Source organism: Ranitomeya variabilis, chromosome 8 (genome assembly GCF_051348905.1).
Source record: "Ranitomeya variabilis isolate aRanVar5 chromosome 8, aRanVar5.hap1, whole genome shotgun sequence".
Taxonomy (NCBI): Eukaryota; Metazoa; Chordata; class Amphibia; order Anura; family Dendrobatidae; genus Ranitomeya; species Ranitomeya variabilis.
In genome coordinates this window covers 219006155-219019936 of record NC_135239.1, presented here as the reverse complement: position 1 = coordinate 219019936, position 13782 = coordinate 219006155, and the positions used below count along the sequence as shown (strand labels likewise).

Below are 13782 nucleotides of genomic sequence, written 5' to 3'. Positions count from 1 at the left end.
GGGCTCTGCCGAAGCTGCAACCATACCTCTATGGGCGCAACGTCCCCGTGCTCACAGATCATACCCCATTCAGTTGGCTCAATAGAGTAGTTGGGGACAACGGGAAATTGCTTAGATGGAGTCTGATATTACAATAATATGATTTCACCATTCAGCGTAAGGAAGGAATTGATCATGGCAATGCTGATAGCCTATTTCACCAAGGTGGCGCGGAACCAGATACCTGCTCGGGAGCTGACCTGTAAGTCAACCCCCATGCACGTTCATAAGGAGGGAGGTGTGGTGAAATGTGTGTGTGTGTGTGTGTGTGTAGATTTATTGTGTCACTGGCAATAATGTAGCATCTGTCCTGAAGGCTGCATGTTGCATTCAGGTGCTAATATGTATTTTCCTGGGACAAGTAGAATTCTGTCCCCAATCTCATCATGAGGGAAGCCAAGAAGAAAGGGAACATTTGCCACCTCCTGGCTCTTGGAAGAGAGATGTTAATTACGGCCTGATAGTATCTCTGGGAGAGCTGTTACACAAAGGATCTCAAGAGAAAACAATATATTCATTGGGGGGCGCAGCCGTGGTCCAATCAAAAAACAAGCAGTTATGATATTAACCTGAGGGGCTAGTCTAGAAACCTGACCTCCAGACCAAAGCTACAAATTAGACCTCTATACAGAGAAACGGGTTCACATAATGGGGGCGGCCAAGCTGGTGTGTTCCAATCTACATTCATCCTACCCTCAGGGAGCAGAAAGCAACTACAAGTTAGATGATTTCTGTAAGTTTCTCCTGTTTATTTTTATACTGTTTTGCATAAGGTGTGTCTTTTTATTATATTTTTATAACTTTCTTACTGTAAGCACTGAACCTTTTTTGTATTTAAGTATAAAACTAACAAGTTGAACCTTGAATGTTCTAACGAATCCATAGCCTAAGGTGTGTGAGCCTTATGAGTGGTAGACAATATTATTATTTCTGGGACTCATCGCCCGTGTATTCGGTGAGTGGTGGCAGCGTGTATGAGCGGGTGTGTGGCCTGTCGGTGAGTGGTGGCAGCGTGTATGAGCGGGTGTGTGGCCTGTCGGTGAGTGGTGGCAGCGTGTATGAGCGGGTGTGTGGCCTGGGTCGGTGTGTGGCCTGGGTCCCATTACAGCATAGGACAGAGGTTGAATGCTGGACTGAGAGAGGGGACATAGATTAACCCTTGCAGGCGCAACCTCAAGTCACGTGCTGAGAGCGAGCACGTGACAAATTAGTTAGGCTACTTTCACACTAGCATTGTTGGCTGTACGTCGCAATGCGTCGTTTAGGAGAAAAAAACCACATCCTGCACATTGTCCGCAGGATGCAATTTTTCCCCATAGATTTACATTAGCGACACATTGCGACGTATGGCCACACGTCGCAACCGTCGTGCGATGGTGGTCGTGTTTTGGCGGACCGGTGGCACAAAAAGTTACATGTAACTTTTTTGCGCGTCGTGTCTGCCATTTTCGACCACGCATGCGAGGCCGAAACTCCGCCCCCTCCTCCCCAGACCTTACAATGGGGCAGCGGAAGCGTCGTAAGACTGCTTCCGCTGCCCACGTCGGGCATCACTTTCACAATGCCCCGTGCAGACACTAGTGTGAAAGAAGCCTTACACCACGGAGAAGGGATGCGTGACAATGTGTTTAAAATCTGTAACGTCAGAATACAGAATAATGTGATAACCAAAATGTAAATTAAGACTCCGTAAGGTAAGAAAAGGTTTCTGAATGTACATTTCCATATATATGTTAAAAATTAATAAAAATTATTTAAAAAAACCCAAAAACTAGTGGACCTAAACAAGCAGATGACATGGCTCCCCAAACCATCATCGATTGTGGCCTCTCCACTCTTCCTCCAGACTCCGGGACCTCGATTTCCAAATGAAATGCAAAATTTACCCTCCTTGTGGAGTGTGTCAGTGACGCCTTCTGGACATCTGTCAGATCAGCAGTCTTCCCCATGATTGTGGAGCTACTGAAACAGACTAAGGGTATGTGCCCACGTTGCGGATTCTGCTGCGGATTTTTCCGCAGCAGATTTGGAAAATCCGTAGTGCAAAACCACTGCGGTTTTCACTGCGGATTTTCTCACGGTTTCTTCTGTGGGTTTTCAACTGCACTTTCCTATTTGTGCTGGTTGAAAACTGCTGCGGAATCCGCAGAAAGATTTGACATGCTGCGGAAAATAATCCGCTGCGTTTCCGCGCAGATTTTTCCACAGCATATGCACAGCGGTTTTTTTCCCCATAGGTTTACATGGTACTGTAAACTTTGGGAAAACTGCTGCGGATCCGCAGCGTCAAATCCGCAGCGTGTGCACATACCCAAAGGGACCTTTTTAAACACTTAGGAACCTTTACAGGTGTTTTTTATGAATTATTCTAATTTACTGAGATAATGACTTTTGGGTTTTCATTGGCTGTAAGCCATAATCATCAACATTAAGGCTATGTGCACACGTTGCAGAGTTGTTGTGGAAATTTCCGCGGCAATTCTGCAACTCCCTGCCGTGGGTGTAATGCATGCGGAATTGGCATGCGTATTCCCGCTAAACACTAGCGTTTGGAAAACTGATTGACAGGTTGGTCACACAAACAGTGTTTGACGAGTGTGACTAACTTTTTAGTATTGATGCTGCCTATGCAGCATCAATAGTAAAAGATTGAATGTTAAAAATAATTTAAAAAAAAATAAAAAAAAATAGTCATTCTAACCTTCCAACGGCCCCTGATCTCCTCAGCCGTGCATGTGGCCGCTTCCGTTCCCAGGGATGCTTTCCTCGAATGCCCTTTGTGACGTCACGGTCACGTGACGTCATCCCAGGTGATTCGTGCAATGCATCCCTGGGCCCAGAAGCAGTCACGTGCACCGCTGGGAGGCGGGAGGACTCCAGGGGCCATCAGTAGGTAAGTATATCACTTTTTTTTATTTTAATTTTATTTATTTTTTTTAACAGAAATATGGATTTCAGGGCCTGGAGTAGAGTCTCCTCTCCACCAGACCCAGGTACCACCGCACATGATCCGCTTACTTCCCGCATGGTGGGCATAGCCACATGCAGAAAGTAAGCGGATCAATGCATTCCTATGTGTGCGGAATCGCCGCGATTCCGCACAAAGACTGAGCATGCTGCGTATTTTTCCGCAATGCGGAATCCCATTGAATTCAATGGGCTGTGTTGTGCATGTGTTTTCGCAGGGAAAAATGTGGCAAAAACGCATACAATCCACAACGTGTGCACATAGCCTAACAGAAATAAACAAATGGAATAGATCACTGTGTGTAATGACTCTATAGAATATAGGAGATTCACTTTTTGTATTGAAGAACTGAAATAAAGTCACTTTTTGATGATATTCTAATTTAGTGAGAAGCTCCTGTAGTTTTCCCAGACTCAGAGTGCCCCTACCACCGCAGCCTCTGTCTCCACCGCAGCCAATGGCTGACTGTCCAACTCCTCCATCAACTGGAAGTTGTGCGTTCTCTTTCTCAGCCCCTGTAGTGCGGTGGGTTAGAGGACTAAGGGACAGAACCGATCCAGGTGCCATTAGCAAAACCAAGTGTGCAATGCAAAACAATAACTGCTGCCACAACGGAGGTGGACTGTAGAGAACACTGACTGCAGCTGACAGTGTCGCCGTCAGAGGTAACATCATCCTGCTGGCACTGGGACGCCCTCTGGTTTCTCCCAGCAATGCGGTTTCCACGACCTTAGTGCCAGATGCAGAGTTTTACTTCTTTCACACGACCTGTCCATCGCCTTCTGTTATACTGTGCAGTTTAGGCTACTTTCACACTAGCGTCCTGCACTGCACGTCGCTATGCGTCGTTTTGGAGAAAAAAACGCATCCTGCAAAAGTGCTTGCAGGATGCTTTTTTTCTCCATAGACTTTTATTAACGACGCAGTGCGACGCATTGCCACATGTCGCAACCGTCGCCACCAAAAAACGTTGCTTGTAAGACATACTGATAGGGAATCTAGATTGTGAGCCCCATTGGGGACAGCAATGATAATGTGTGCAAACTGTAAAGCGCTGTATAAAAAGAAACATTATTTTAGGTCATGTCCCCTCCCCCCCGCACACTATGTGTGACTCAGCAGAGGTCACGTCCCCTCCCCCGCCTCGCATCCTGCTCACTATATGACTCAGCAGAGGTCACGTCCCCTCCCCCGCCTCGCATCTCGCTCACTATATGACTCAGCAGAGGTCACGTCTGCTCCCTGCCTCGCACCCCGCTCACTATGTGTCTCAGCAGAGGTCACGTCCCCTCCCCCGCCTCGCATCTCGCTCACTATATGACTCAGCAGAGGTCACGTCTGCTCCCTGCCTCGCACCCCGCTCACTATGTGTCTCAGCAGAGGTCACGTCACCTCCCCCGCACTCTGCTCACTATGTGACTCGGCAGAGGTCACGTCCGCTCCCCCCCCTCGCATCCTGCTCACTATATGACTCAGCAGAGGTCACGTCTGCTCCCTGCCTCGCACTCTGCTCACTATGTGACTCGGCAGAGGTCACGTCCGCTCCCCCGCCTCGCATCTCGCTCACTATATGACTCAGCAGAGGTCACGTCACCTCCCCCGCCTCGCACTCTGCTCACTATGACTCGGCAGAGGTCACGTCTGCTCCCTGCCTCGCACTCTGCTCACTATGTGTCTCAGCAGAGGTCACGTCCCCTCCCCCGCCTCGCACTCTGCTCACTATGACTCGGCAGAGGTCACGTCTGCTCCCTGCCTCGCACTCTGCTCACTATGTGTCTCAGCAGAGGTCACGTCCCCTCCCCCGCCTCGCACTCTGCTCACTATGACTCGGCAGAGGTCACGTCTGCTCCCTGCCTCGCACTCTGCTCACTATGTGTCTCAGCAGAGGTCACGTCCCCTCCCCCGCCTCGCATCCCGCTCACTATATGACTCAGCAGAGGTCAGGTCCCCTCCCTGCCTCGCACCCCGCTCACTATGACTCAGCAGAGGTCACGTCCCCTCCCTGCCTCGCACCCCGCTCACTATGTGACTCAGCAGAGGTCACGTCCCCTCCCCCGCCTCGCATCCCGCTCACTATATGACTCAGGAGAGGTCACGTCCCCTCCCTGCCTCGCACCCCGCTCACTATGTGACTCAGCAGAGGTCACGTCCCCTCCCTGCCTCGCACCCCGCTCACTATGTGACTCAGCAGAGGTCACGTCCCCTCCCTGCCTCGCTCACTGTGTGACTCAGCAGGTCACGTCCCCTCCCCCGCCTCGCACTCTGCTCACTATGTGACTCAGCAGAGGTCACATCCCCTCCCTGCCTCGCATCCCGCTCACTATATGACTCAGCAGAGGTCACATCCCCTCCCTGCCTCGCATCCCGCTCACTATGTGACTCAGCAGAGGTCACATCCCCTCCCTGCCTCGCATCCCGCTCACTATGTGACTCAGCAGAGGTCACATCCCCTCCCTGCCTCGCATCCCGCTCACTATATGACTCAGCAGACGTCACATCCCCTCCCTGCCTCGCATTCCGCTCACTATATGACTGAGCAGAGGGTGGCATCGCCCTTTGGATCTGTGCAGAGTCATGGTGATCAGAGGCGTCATGGCACCCGGGAACACCCAACTTGCTCTGAACGTAACCCTCTCATCTCCAGAGACCCAGACGGCAGCTCCTGTGTCATCAGACCCTGCTGACCTCCATGTGGCCCCTGCCTGGCGAGGGACGATGTTCCATCACCCCGTATACACAGCCACCACAGTGGATCTGCAGGTTGTAGTGACGAGAGAAGACCACCTACAACACAGCGTCATAATGCACAGCACCCGCCGAGACAGGAGACACAAAAGGGTTAACCCTGAAAACCAGCAGAACTGAATGCAGCTCTGGAGGTAACTAGAGAACAGGTCACAAGTCTGATGGCTGCTGTGACCCATCTGCTAAATACCAGGACCAACACTAGAGGGGCCGGCGCTGCGGTCAGCACACGGGGGGCGTGGGCCACAATCATCACAATGGAGGCATGTGGAGAACTCTCTTTATTGTGGCACATTTCCCGCCCGTATCCTCCGCTGCTGTCTGCCCCCCACCGGCCGTCCCCAGGTCCATCAGCTCCAGCTCTGCAGGGATTTAGAGCAGAAGCGTCATCCATGGCCGTCCAATGGCGTCGGCAGCAACCGCTGAAGAATCAGAGCTGCAGAAACAGTGCAGGTGCGGCGGTCACCGGCGGATGGCTTACGTCTTGTCGTCCCGGTCAGCGGCCTCCAGCAGCGCCTCAATGTCGCCCCGGATGTTGGCGGTCTCATAGCGCCGGCCGTATCTCTTATACGGGACCCCGTCCGCGCAGATCAGGAACTTCTCAAAGTTCCAGGAGATGTCGTTCCTGCGCACCGGCGACCAGATGATGCTCCGGGGGTCACCCATGAGGGAGACGGGGTCGTCACTGGGGTACGGCAGCTGCGTCTTCAGGAAGGTGAACAGGGGCAGCTCCTTCTCGCCGTTCACGTCACACTTCTCAAACAGCGGAAAGTTCGGCTCAAAACCTCCCCCCGGGCGCACGAAGCGCAGCGAGCGCAGGATCTCCTGGTTACTGGTGTTCTCCTGCGGGTCAGAGGGGACACGAGGTCAGGAGCCCAGCCTCACCAGCCACTCCCCCACAATAATACATGTCACACCCCCACCGAGTGCACCCCATAATATATACACACCCCCTCCGAGTGCACCCCATAATATATACACCCCCCATACTATATATACACACTCCCCTCCGAGTGTACCCCATAATATATACACCCCCCCATACTATATATACACACTCCCCTCCGAGTGTACCCCATAATATACACACTCCCCTCCGAGTGTACCCGATAATATATACACCCCCCATACTATATATACACACTCCCCTCCGAGTGTACCCCATAATATATACACCCCCCCATACTATATATACACACTCCCCTCCGAGTGTACCCCATAATATATACACCCCCCATACTATATATACACTCCCCTCCGAGTGTACCCCATAATATATACCCCCCCCATACTATATATACACACTCCCCTCCGAGTGTACCCCATAATATATACCCCCCCCATACTATATATACACACTCCTCTCCGAGTGTACCCCATAATATATACACACTCCCCTCCGAGTGTACCCCATAATATACACCCCCCCCATACTATATACACCCCCCATACTATATACACACACTCCCCTCCGAGTGTACCCCATAATATACACCCCCCCATACTATATACACCCCCCATACTATATACACACACTCCCCTCCGAGTGTACCCCATAATATACACCCCCCCATACTATATATACACACACTCCCCTCCGAGTGCACGAAGCGCAGGATCTCCTGGTTACTGGTGTCAGAGGGGACATGAGGTCAGGAGGCCGGCCTCACCAGCCACTCCCCCACAATAATACATATCACACCCCCACCGAGTGCACCCCATAATTATATATATACACACACACACACCCTATCCCCGAGTGTGCACATTGCCACATACTAGATCTACCCCCCCACGCTATACACACACACACACTACAGCCCCCCACGCTATACACACTACAGCCCCCCACACTACAGCCCCCCACACTACAGCCCCCCACACTACAGCCCCCCACACTACAGCCCCCCACACTATACACACTACAGCCCCCCCCACACTATACACACTACAGCCCCCCCCCACACTATACACACTACAGCCCCCCCCCACTATACACACTACAGCCCCCCCACACACACACACTACAGCCCCCCCCCACACACACTACAGCCCCCACACACACACACACACACTACAGCCCCCCCACACACACACACTACAGCCCCCCCCACACACACACACACACTACAGCCCCCCCCCCACACACTACAGCCCCCCCCCACACACACACACACACACTACAGCCCCCCCCACACACACTACAGCCCCCCACACACACACTACAGCCCCCCCACACACACACTACAGCCCCCCACACACACTACAGCCCCCCCACACACACTACAGCCCCCCCACACACACACACACTACAGCCCCCCCACACACACACACACTACAGCCCCCCCACACACACACACACACACTACAGCCCCCCCACACACACACACACACACACTACAGCCCCCCCCCACACACACACACACACTACAGCCCCCCCCCACACACACACACACTACAGCCCCCCCACACACACACACACACACACACTACAGCCCCCCCACACACACACTACAGCCCCCCCACACACACACACACTACAGCCCACACACACACACACACACACACACACACTACGCCCCCCCCCCCCACACACACACACACTACAGCCCCCCCCCACACACACACACTACAGCCCCCCCCCCACACACACACACACTACAGCCCCCCCACACACACACACACTACAGCCCCCACACACACACACACACACACTACAGCCCCCCCACACACACACACTACAGCCCCCCCACACACACACACTACAGCCCCCCACACTATACACACTACAGCCCCCCACACTATACATACAGCCCCCCACACTATACATACAGCCCCCCACACTATACACACTACAGCCCCCCACACTATACACACTACAGCCCCCCACACTATACACACTACAGCCCCCCACACTATACACACTACAGCCCCCCACACTATACACACTACAGCCCCCCACACTATACACACTACAGCCCCCCACACTATACACACTACAGCCCCCCACACTATACACACTACAGCCCCCCACACTATACATACAGCCCCCCACACTATACATACAGCCCCCCACACTATACATACAGCCCCCCACACTATACACACAGCCCCCCACACTATACACACAGCCCCCCACACTATACACACAGCCCCCCACACTATACACACAGCCCCCCACACTATACACACAGCCCCCCACACTATACACACAGCCCCCCACACTATACACACAGCCCCCCACACTATACACACAGCCCCCCACACTACACACACAGCCCCCCACACTATACACACAGCCCCCCACACTACAGCTTCCCACACTATACATACAGCCCCCCACACTATACACACAGCCCCCCACACTACACACACAGCCCCCCACACTACACACACAGCCCCCCACACTATACATACAGCCCCCACACTATACACACTACAGCCCCCCACACTATACACACTACAGCCCCCCACACTATACATACAGCCCCCCACACACTATACATACAGCCCCCCACACACTATACATACAGCCCCCCACACTATACACACAGCCCCCCACACTATACACACAGCCCCCCACACTATACATACAGCCCCCCACACTATACATACAGCCCCCACACTATACACACTACAGCCCCCCACACTATACACACTACAGCCCCCCACACTATACATACAGCCCCCCACACACTATACATACAGCCCCCCACACACTATACATACAGCCCCCCACACTATACACACAGCCCCCCACACTATACATACAGCCCCCCCCACACTATACATACAGCCCCCCCCACACTATACATACAGCCCCCCCCACACTATACATACAGCCCCCCACACTATACATACAGCCCCCCCCACACTATACATACAGCCCCCCCCACACTATACATACAGCCCCCCCCACACTATACATACAGCCCCCCCCACACTATACATACAGCCCCCCCCACACTATACATACAGCCCCCCCCACACTATACACACAGCCCCCCCCACACTATACACACAGGCCCCCCACACTATACACACTACAGCCCCCCACACTATACATACAGCCCCCCACACTATACATACAGCCCCCCACACTATACATACAGCCCCCACACCCGTCGCCCCCTGCTGCTCATCACTCCCGGTCACACGCGCTCTGCTGACGGCCGTGTGCAGGTGGAGCAGCTTTTGTGGTCTCCTCACCTGGTGACCGAACTGGTTGCAGGGGAAGCCCAGGACCTGCAGCCCCCGGGCGCCGTACTCTGACTGCAGCCCGTTCATCTGCGTGTAGTCCCGGACAGTCGTCCCTCAGAGAGACGCCACATTCTCGATGAGCAGCACCTGACCCCGGTACCGGGAGAAAGCCACCAGCTCCCCGGACAGGAGGCGGCCCGAGAACTCGTACACCGTGCGGAGAGCCATTGCGGAGTGTGCGAAAACGCGGGAGAGCAGCTACTTATACAGAGACAAACGGACACACCCTGTACTACTGGAATTTAGTCAGGCCGCACCCAATACTAACATAGTCTCCACGGACATCAGGGCGCACGTCCACACCAGGGGGTCCATCCCAGTAGAAGAAGTCCACGATAAAGATTGAAAGAGGACAGCGCCACACCAGGAAGTGATAGACAGCAATACACTTTATTCTGCCTCCTGCGGCAACGTTTCGGTCCGAGGACCTTTTTCAAGCACAGGTGCTTGAAAAAGGTCCTCGGACCGAAACGTTGCCGCAGGAGGCAGAATAAAGTGTATTGCTGTCTATCACTTCCTGGTGTGGCGCTGTCCTCTTTCAATCTTTATCGTACACCCTGTACTACTGACCGTCCAATCACATCACAGCACTGTTTAATAAGGCGGGGTTAGATACAATTCTCAACCAATCACAGAGCCGAAAAACTGATAACGTAAATAGAGAAGAGTCGGACACACCCACTGGCCGACAGGTCACAGTCACTCAGCGCTTGCGCCTCACAGTGAGCCTGGCTCGGGGGCCACAGTACGAGGTCCTCAGGGGTCAGCGCCTCACAGTGAGGGCCCGGGGGCCACAGTACGAGGTCCTCAGGGGTCAGCGCCTCACAGTGAGCCTGGCTCGGGGGCCACAGTGCGAGGTCCTCAGGGGTCAGCGCCTCACAGTGAGGGCTCGGGGGCCACAGTGCGAGGTCCTCAGGGGTCAGCGCCTCACAGTGAGCCTGGCTCGGGGGCCACAGTGCAAGGTCCTCAGGGGTCAGCGCCTCACAGTGAGGGCCCGGGGGCCACAGTACGAGGTCCTCAGGGGTCAGCGCCTCACAGTGAGGGCTCGGGGGCCACAGTACAAGGTCCTCAGGGGTCAGCGCCTCACAGTGAGGGCTCGGGGGCCACAGTACGAGGTCCTCAGGGGTCAGCGCCTCACAGTGAGGGCCCGGGGGCCACAGTACGAGGTCCTCAGGGGTCAGCGCCTCACAGTGAGGGCCCGGGGGCCACAGTACGAGGTCCTCAGGGGTCAGCGCCTCACAGTGAGGGCCCGGGGGCCACAGTACGAGGTCCTCAGGGGTCAGCGCCTCACAGTGAGGGCCCGGGGGCCACAGTACGAGGTCCTCAGGGGTCAGCGCCTCACAGTGAGTGCCCGGGGGCCACAGTACGAGGTCCTCGGGTCAGCGCCTCACAGTGAGGGCCCGGGGGCCACAGTACAAGGTCCTCAGGGGTCAGCGCCTTACAGTGAGGGCCCACAGGACAAGGCCCTCAGGGGGTCAGCGCCTCACAATGAGGGCCCGGGGGCCACAGTACAAGGTCCTCAGGGGTCAGCGCCTCACAGTGAGGGCCCGGGGGCCACAGTGCAAGGTCCTCAGGGGTCAGCGCCTCACAATGAGGGCCCGGGGGCCACAGTACAAGGTCCTCAGGGGTCAGCACCTCACAGTGAGCCTGGCTCGGGGGCCACAGTGCAAGGTCCTCAGGGGTCAGCGCCTCACAGTGAGCCTGGCTCGGGGGCCACAGTACGAGGTCCTCAGGGGTCCCGGGTCAGCGCCTCACAGTGAGGGCTCGGGGGCCACAGTACGAGGTCCTCAGGGGTCAGCGCCTCACAGTGAGGGCCCGGGGGCCACAGTGCGAGGTCCTCAGGGGTCAGCGCCTCACAGTGAGGGCCCGGGGGCCACAGTGCGAGGTCCTCAGGGGTCAGCACCTCACAGTGAGGGCCCGGGGGCCACAGTACGAGGTCCTCAGGGGTCAGCGCCTCACAGTGAGGGCTCGGGGGCCACAGTGCGAGGTCCTCAGGGGTCAGCGCCTCACAGTGAGGGCCCGGGGGCCACAGTGCGAGGTCCTCAGGGGTCAGCGCCTCACAGTGAGGGCCTGGGGGCCACAGTACGAGGTCCTCAGGGGTCAGCGCCTCACAGTGAGGGCCCGGGGGCCACAGTGCAAGGTCCTCAGGGGTCAGCACCTCACAGTGAGGGCCCGGGGGCCACAGTGCGAGGTCCTCAGGGGTCAGCGCCTCACAGTGAGGGCCCGGGGGCCACAGTACGAGGTCCTCAGGGGTCAGCGCCTCACAGTGAGGGCTCGGGGGCCACAGTACGAGGTCCTCAGGGGTCAGCGCCTCACAGTGAGGGCTCGGGGGCCACAGTGCAAGGTCCTCAGGGGTCAGCGCCTCACAGTGAGGGCCCGGGGGCCACAGTGCGAGGTCCTCAGGGGTCAGCGCCTCACAGTGAGGGCCTGGGGGCCACAGTACGAGGTCCTCAGGGGTCAGCGCCTCACAGTGAGGGCCCGGGGGCCACAGTACGAGGTCCTCAGGGGTCAGCGCCTCACAGTGAGGCCCCGGATACCACAGTACGAGGTCCTCAGGGGTCAGCGCCTCACAGTGAGGGCCCGGGGGCCACAGTACGAGGTCCTCAGGGGTCAGCGCCTCACAGTGAGGGCCCGGGGGCCACAGTACGAGGTCCTCAGGGGTCAGCGCCTCACAGTGAGGCCCCGGATACCACAGTACAAGGTCCTCAGGGGTCAGCGCCTCACAGTGAGGGCCCGGGGGCCACAGTACGAGGTCCTCAGGGGTCATCACCTCACAGTGCGGGCCCAGGGGCCACAGTACGAGGTCCTCAGGAGTCAGCGCCTCACAGTGAGGGCCCGGGGGCCACAGTGCAAGGTCCTCAGGGGTCAGCGCCTCACAGTGAGGGCCCGGGGGCCACAGTGCAAGGTCCTCAGGGGTCAGCGCCTCACAGTGAGAGCCCGGGGACCACAGTGCAAGGTCCTCAGGGGTCAGCGCCTCTCAATGAGAGCCCGGGGGCCACAGTACAAGGTCCTTAGGAGTCAGCCCTCACAATGAGGGCCCGGGGGCCACAGTACGAGGTCCTCAAGGGTCAGCGCCTCACAGTGAGGGCTCGGAGGCCACAGTACGAGGTCCTCAGGGGTCAGCGCCTCACAGTGAGGGCCCGGGGACCACAGTGCAAGGTCCTCAGGGGTCAGCGCCTCACAGTGCGGGCCCGGGGACCACAGTGCAAGGTCCTCAGGGGTCAGCGCCTCTCAATGAGAGCCCGGGGGCCACAGTACGAGGTCCTCAGGGGTCAGCGCCTCACAGTGAGGGCCCACAGGACAAGGCCCTCAGGGGGTCAGCGCCTCACAATGAGGGCCCGGGGACCACAGTACAAGGTCCTCAGGAGTCAGCGCCTCACAGTGAGGGCCCGGGGGCCACAGTACAAGGTCCTCAGGGGTCAGCGCCTCACAATGAGGGCCCGGGGGCCACAGTACAAGGTCCTCACGGGTCAGCGCCTCACAATGAGGGCCACAGGACAAGGTCCTCAGGAGCCAGCGCCTCACAGTGAGGGCCCGGGGGCCACAGTACAAGGTCCTCAGGGGTCAGCGCCTCACAGTGAGGGCCCGGGGGCCACAGTACAAGGTCCTCAGGGGTCAGCACCTCACAGTGAGGGCCCGGGGGCCACAGTATAAGGTCCTCAGGGGTCAGCGCCTCACAGTGAGGGCCCGGGGGCCACAGTACGAGGTCCTCAAGCGTCAGCGCCTCACAGTCAGGGCCCGGGGGCCACAGTACGAGGTCCTCAGGGGTC

At 56.6% G+C, this 13782-nt stretch overlaps 1 protein-coding gene across 1 annotated transcript; it reads right to left on the bottom strand.

The window, feature by feature from the left end:
* Positions 1–6016: 6016 nt before the first annotated feature.
* On the bottom strand, positions 6017–10205 carry GPX1 (glutathione peroxidase 1). Its single transcript, XM_077277237.1, has 2 exons — positions 9962–10205; positions 6017–6595 (listed from the first exon to the last, which is right to left on the bottom strand). The coding sequence occupies exons 1-2, from the start codon at positions 10178–10180 to the stop codon at positions 6230–6232; spliced, it is 585 nt and encodes a 194-aa protein (XP_077133352.1). The 5' UTR covers positions 10181–10205; the 3' UTR covers positions 6017–6229.
* Between the last annotated feature and the right edge of the window lie 3577 nt (positions 10206–13782).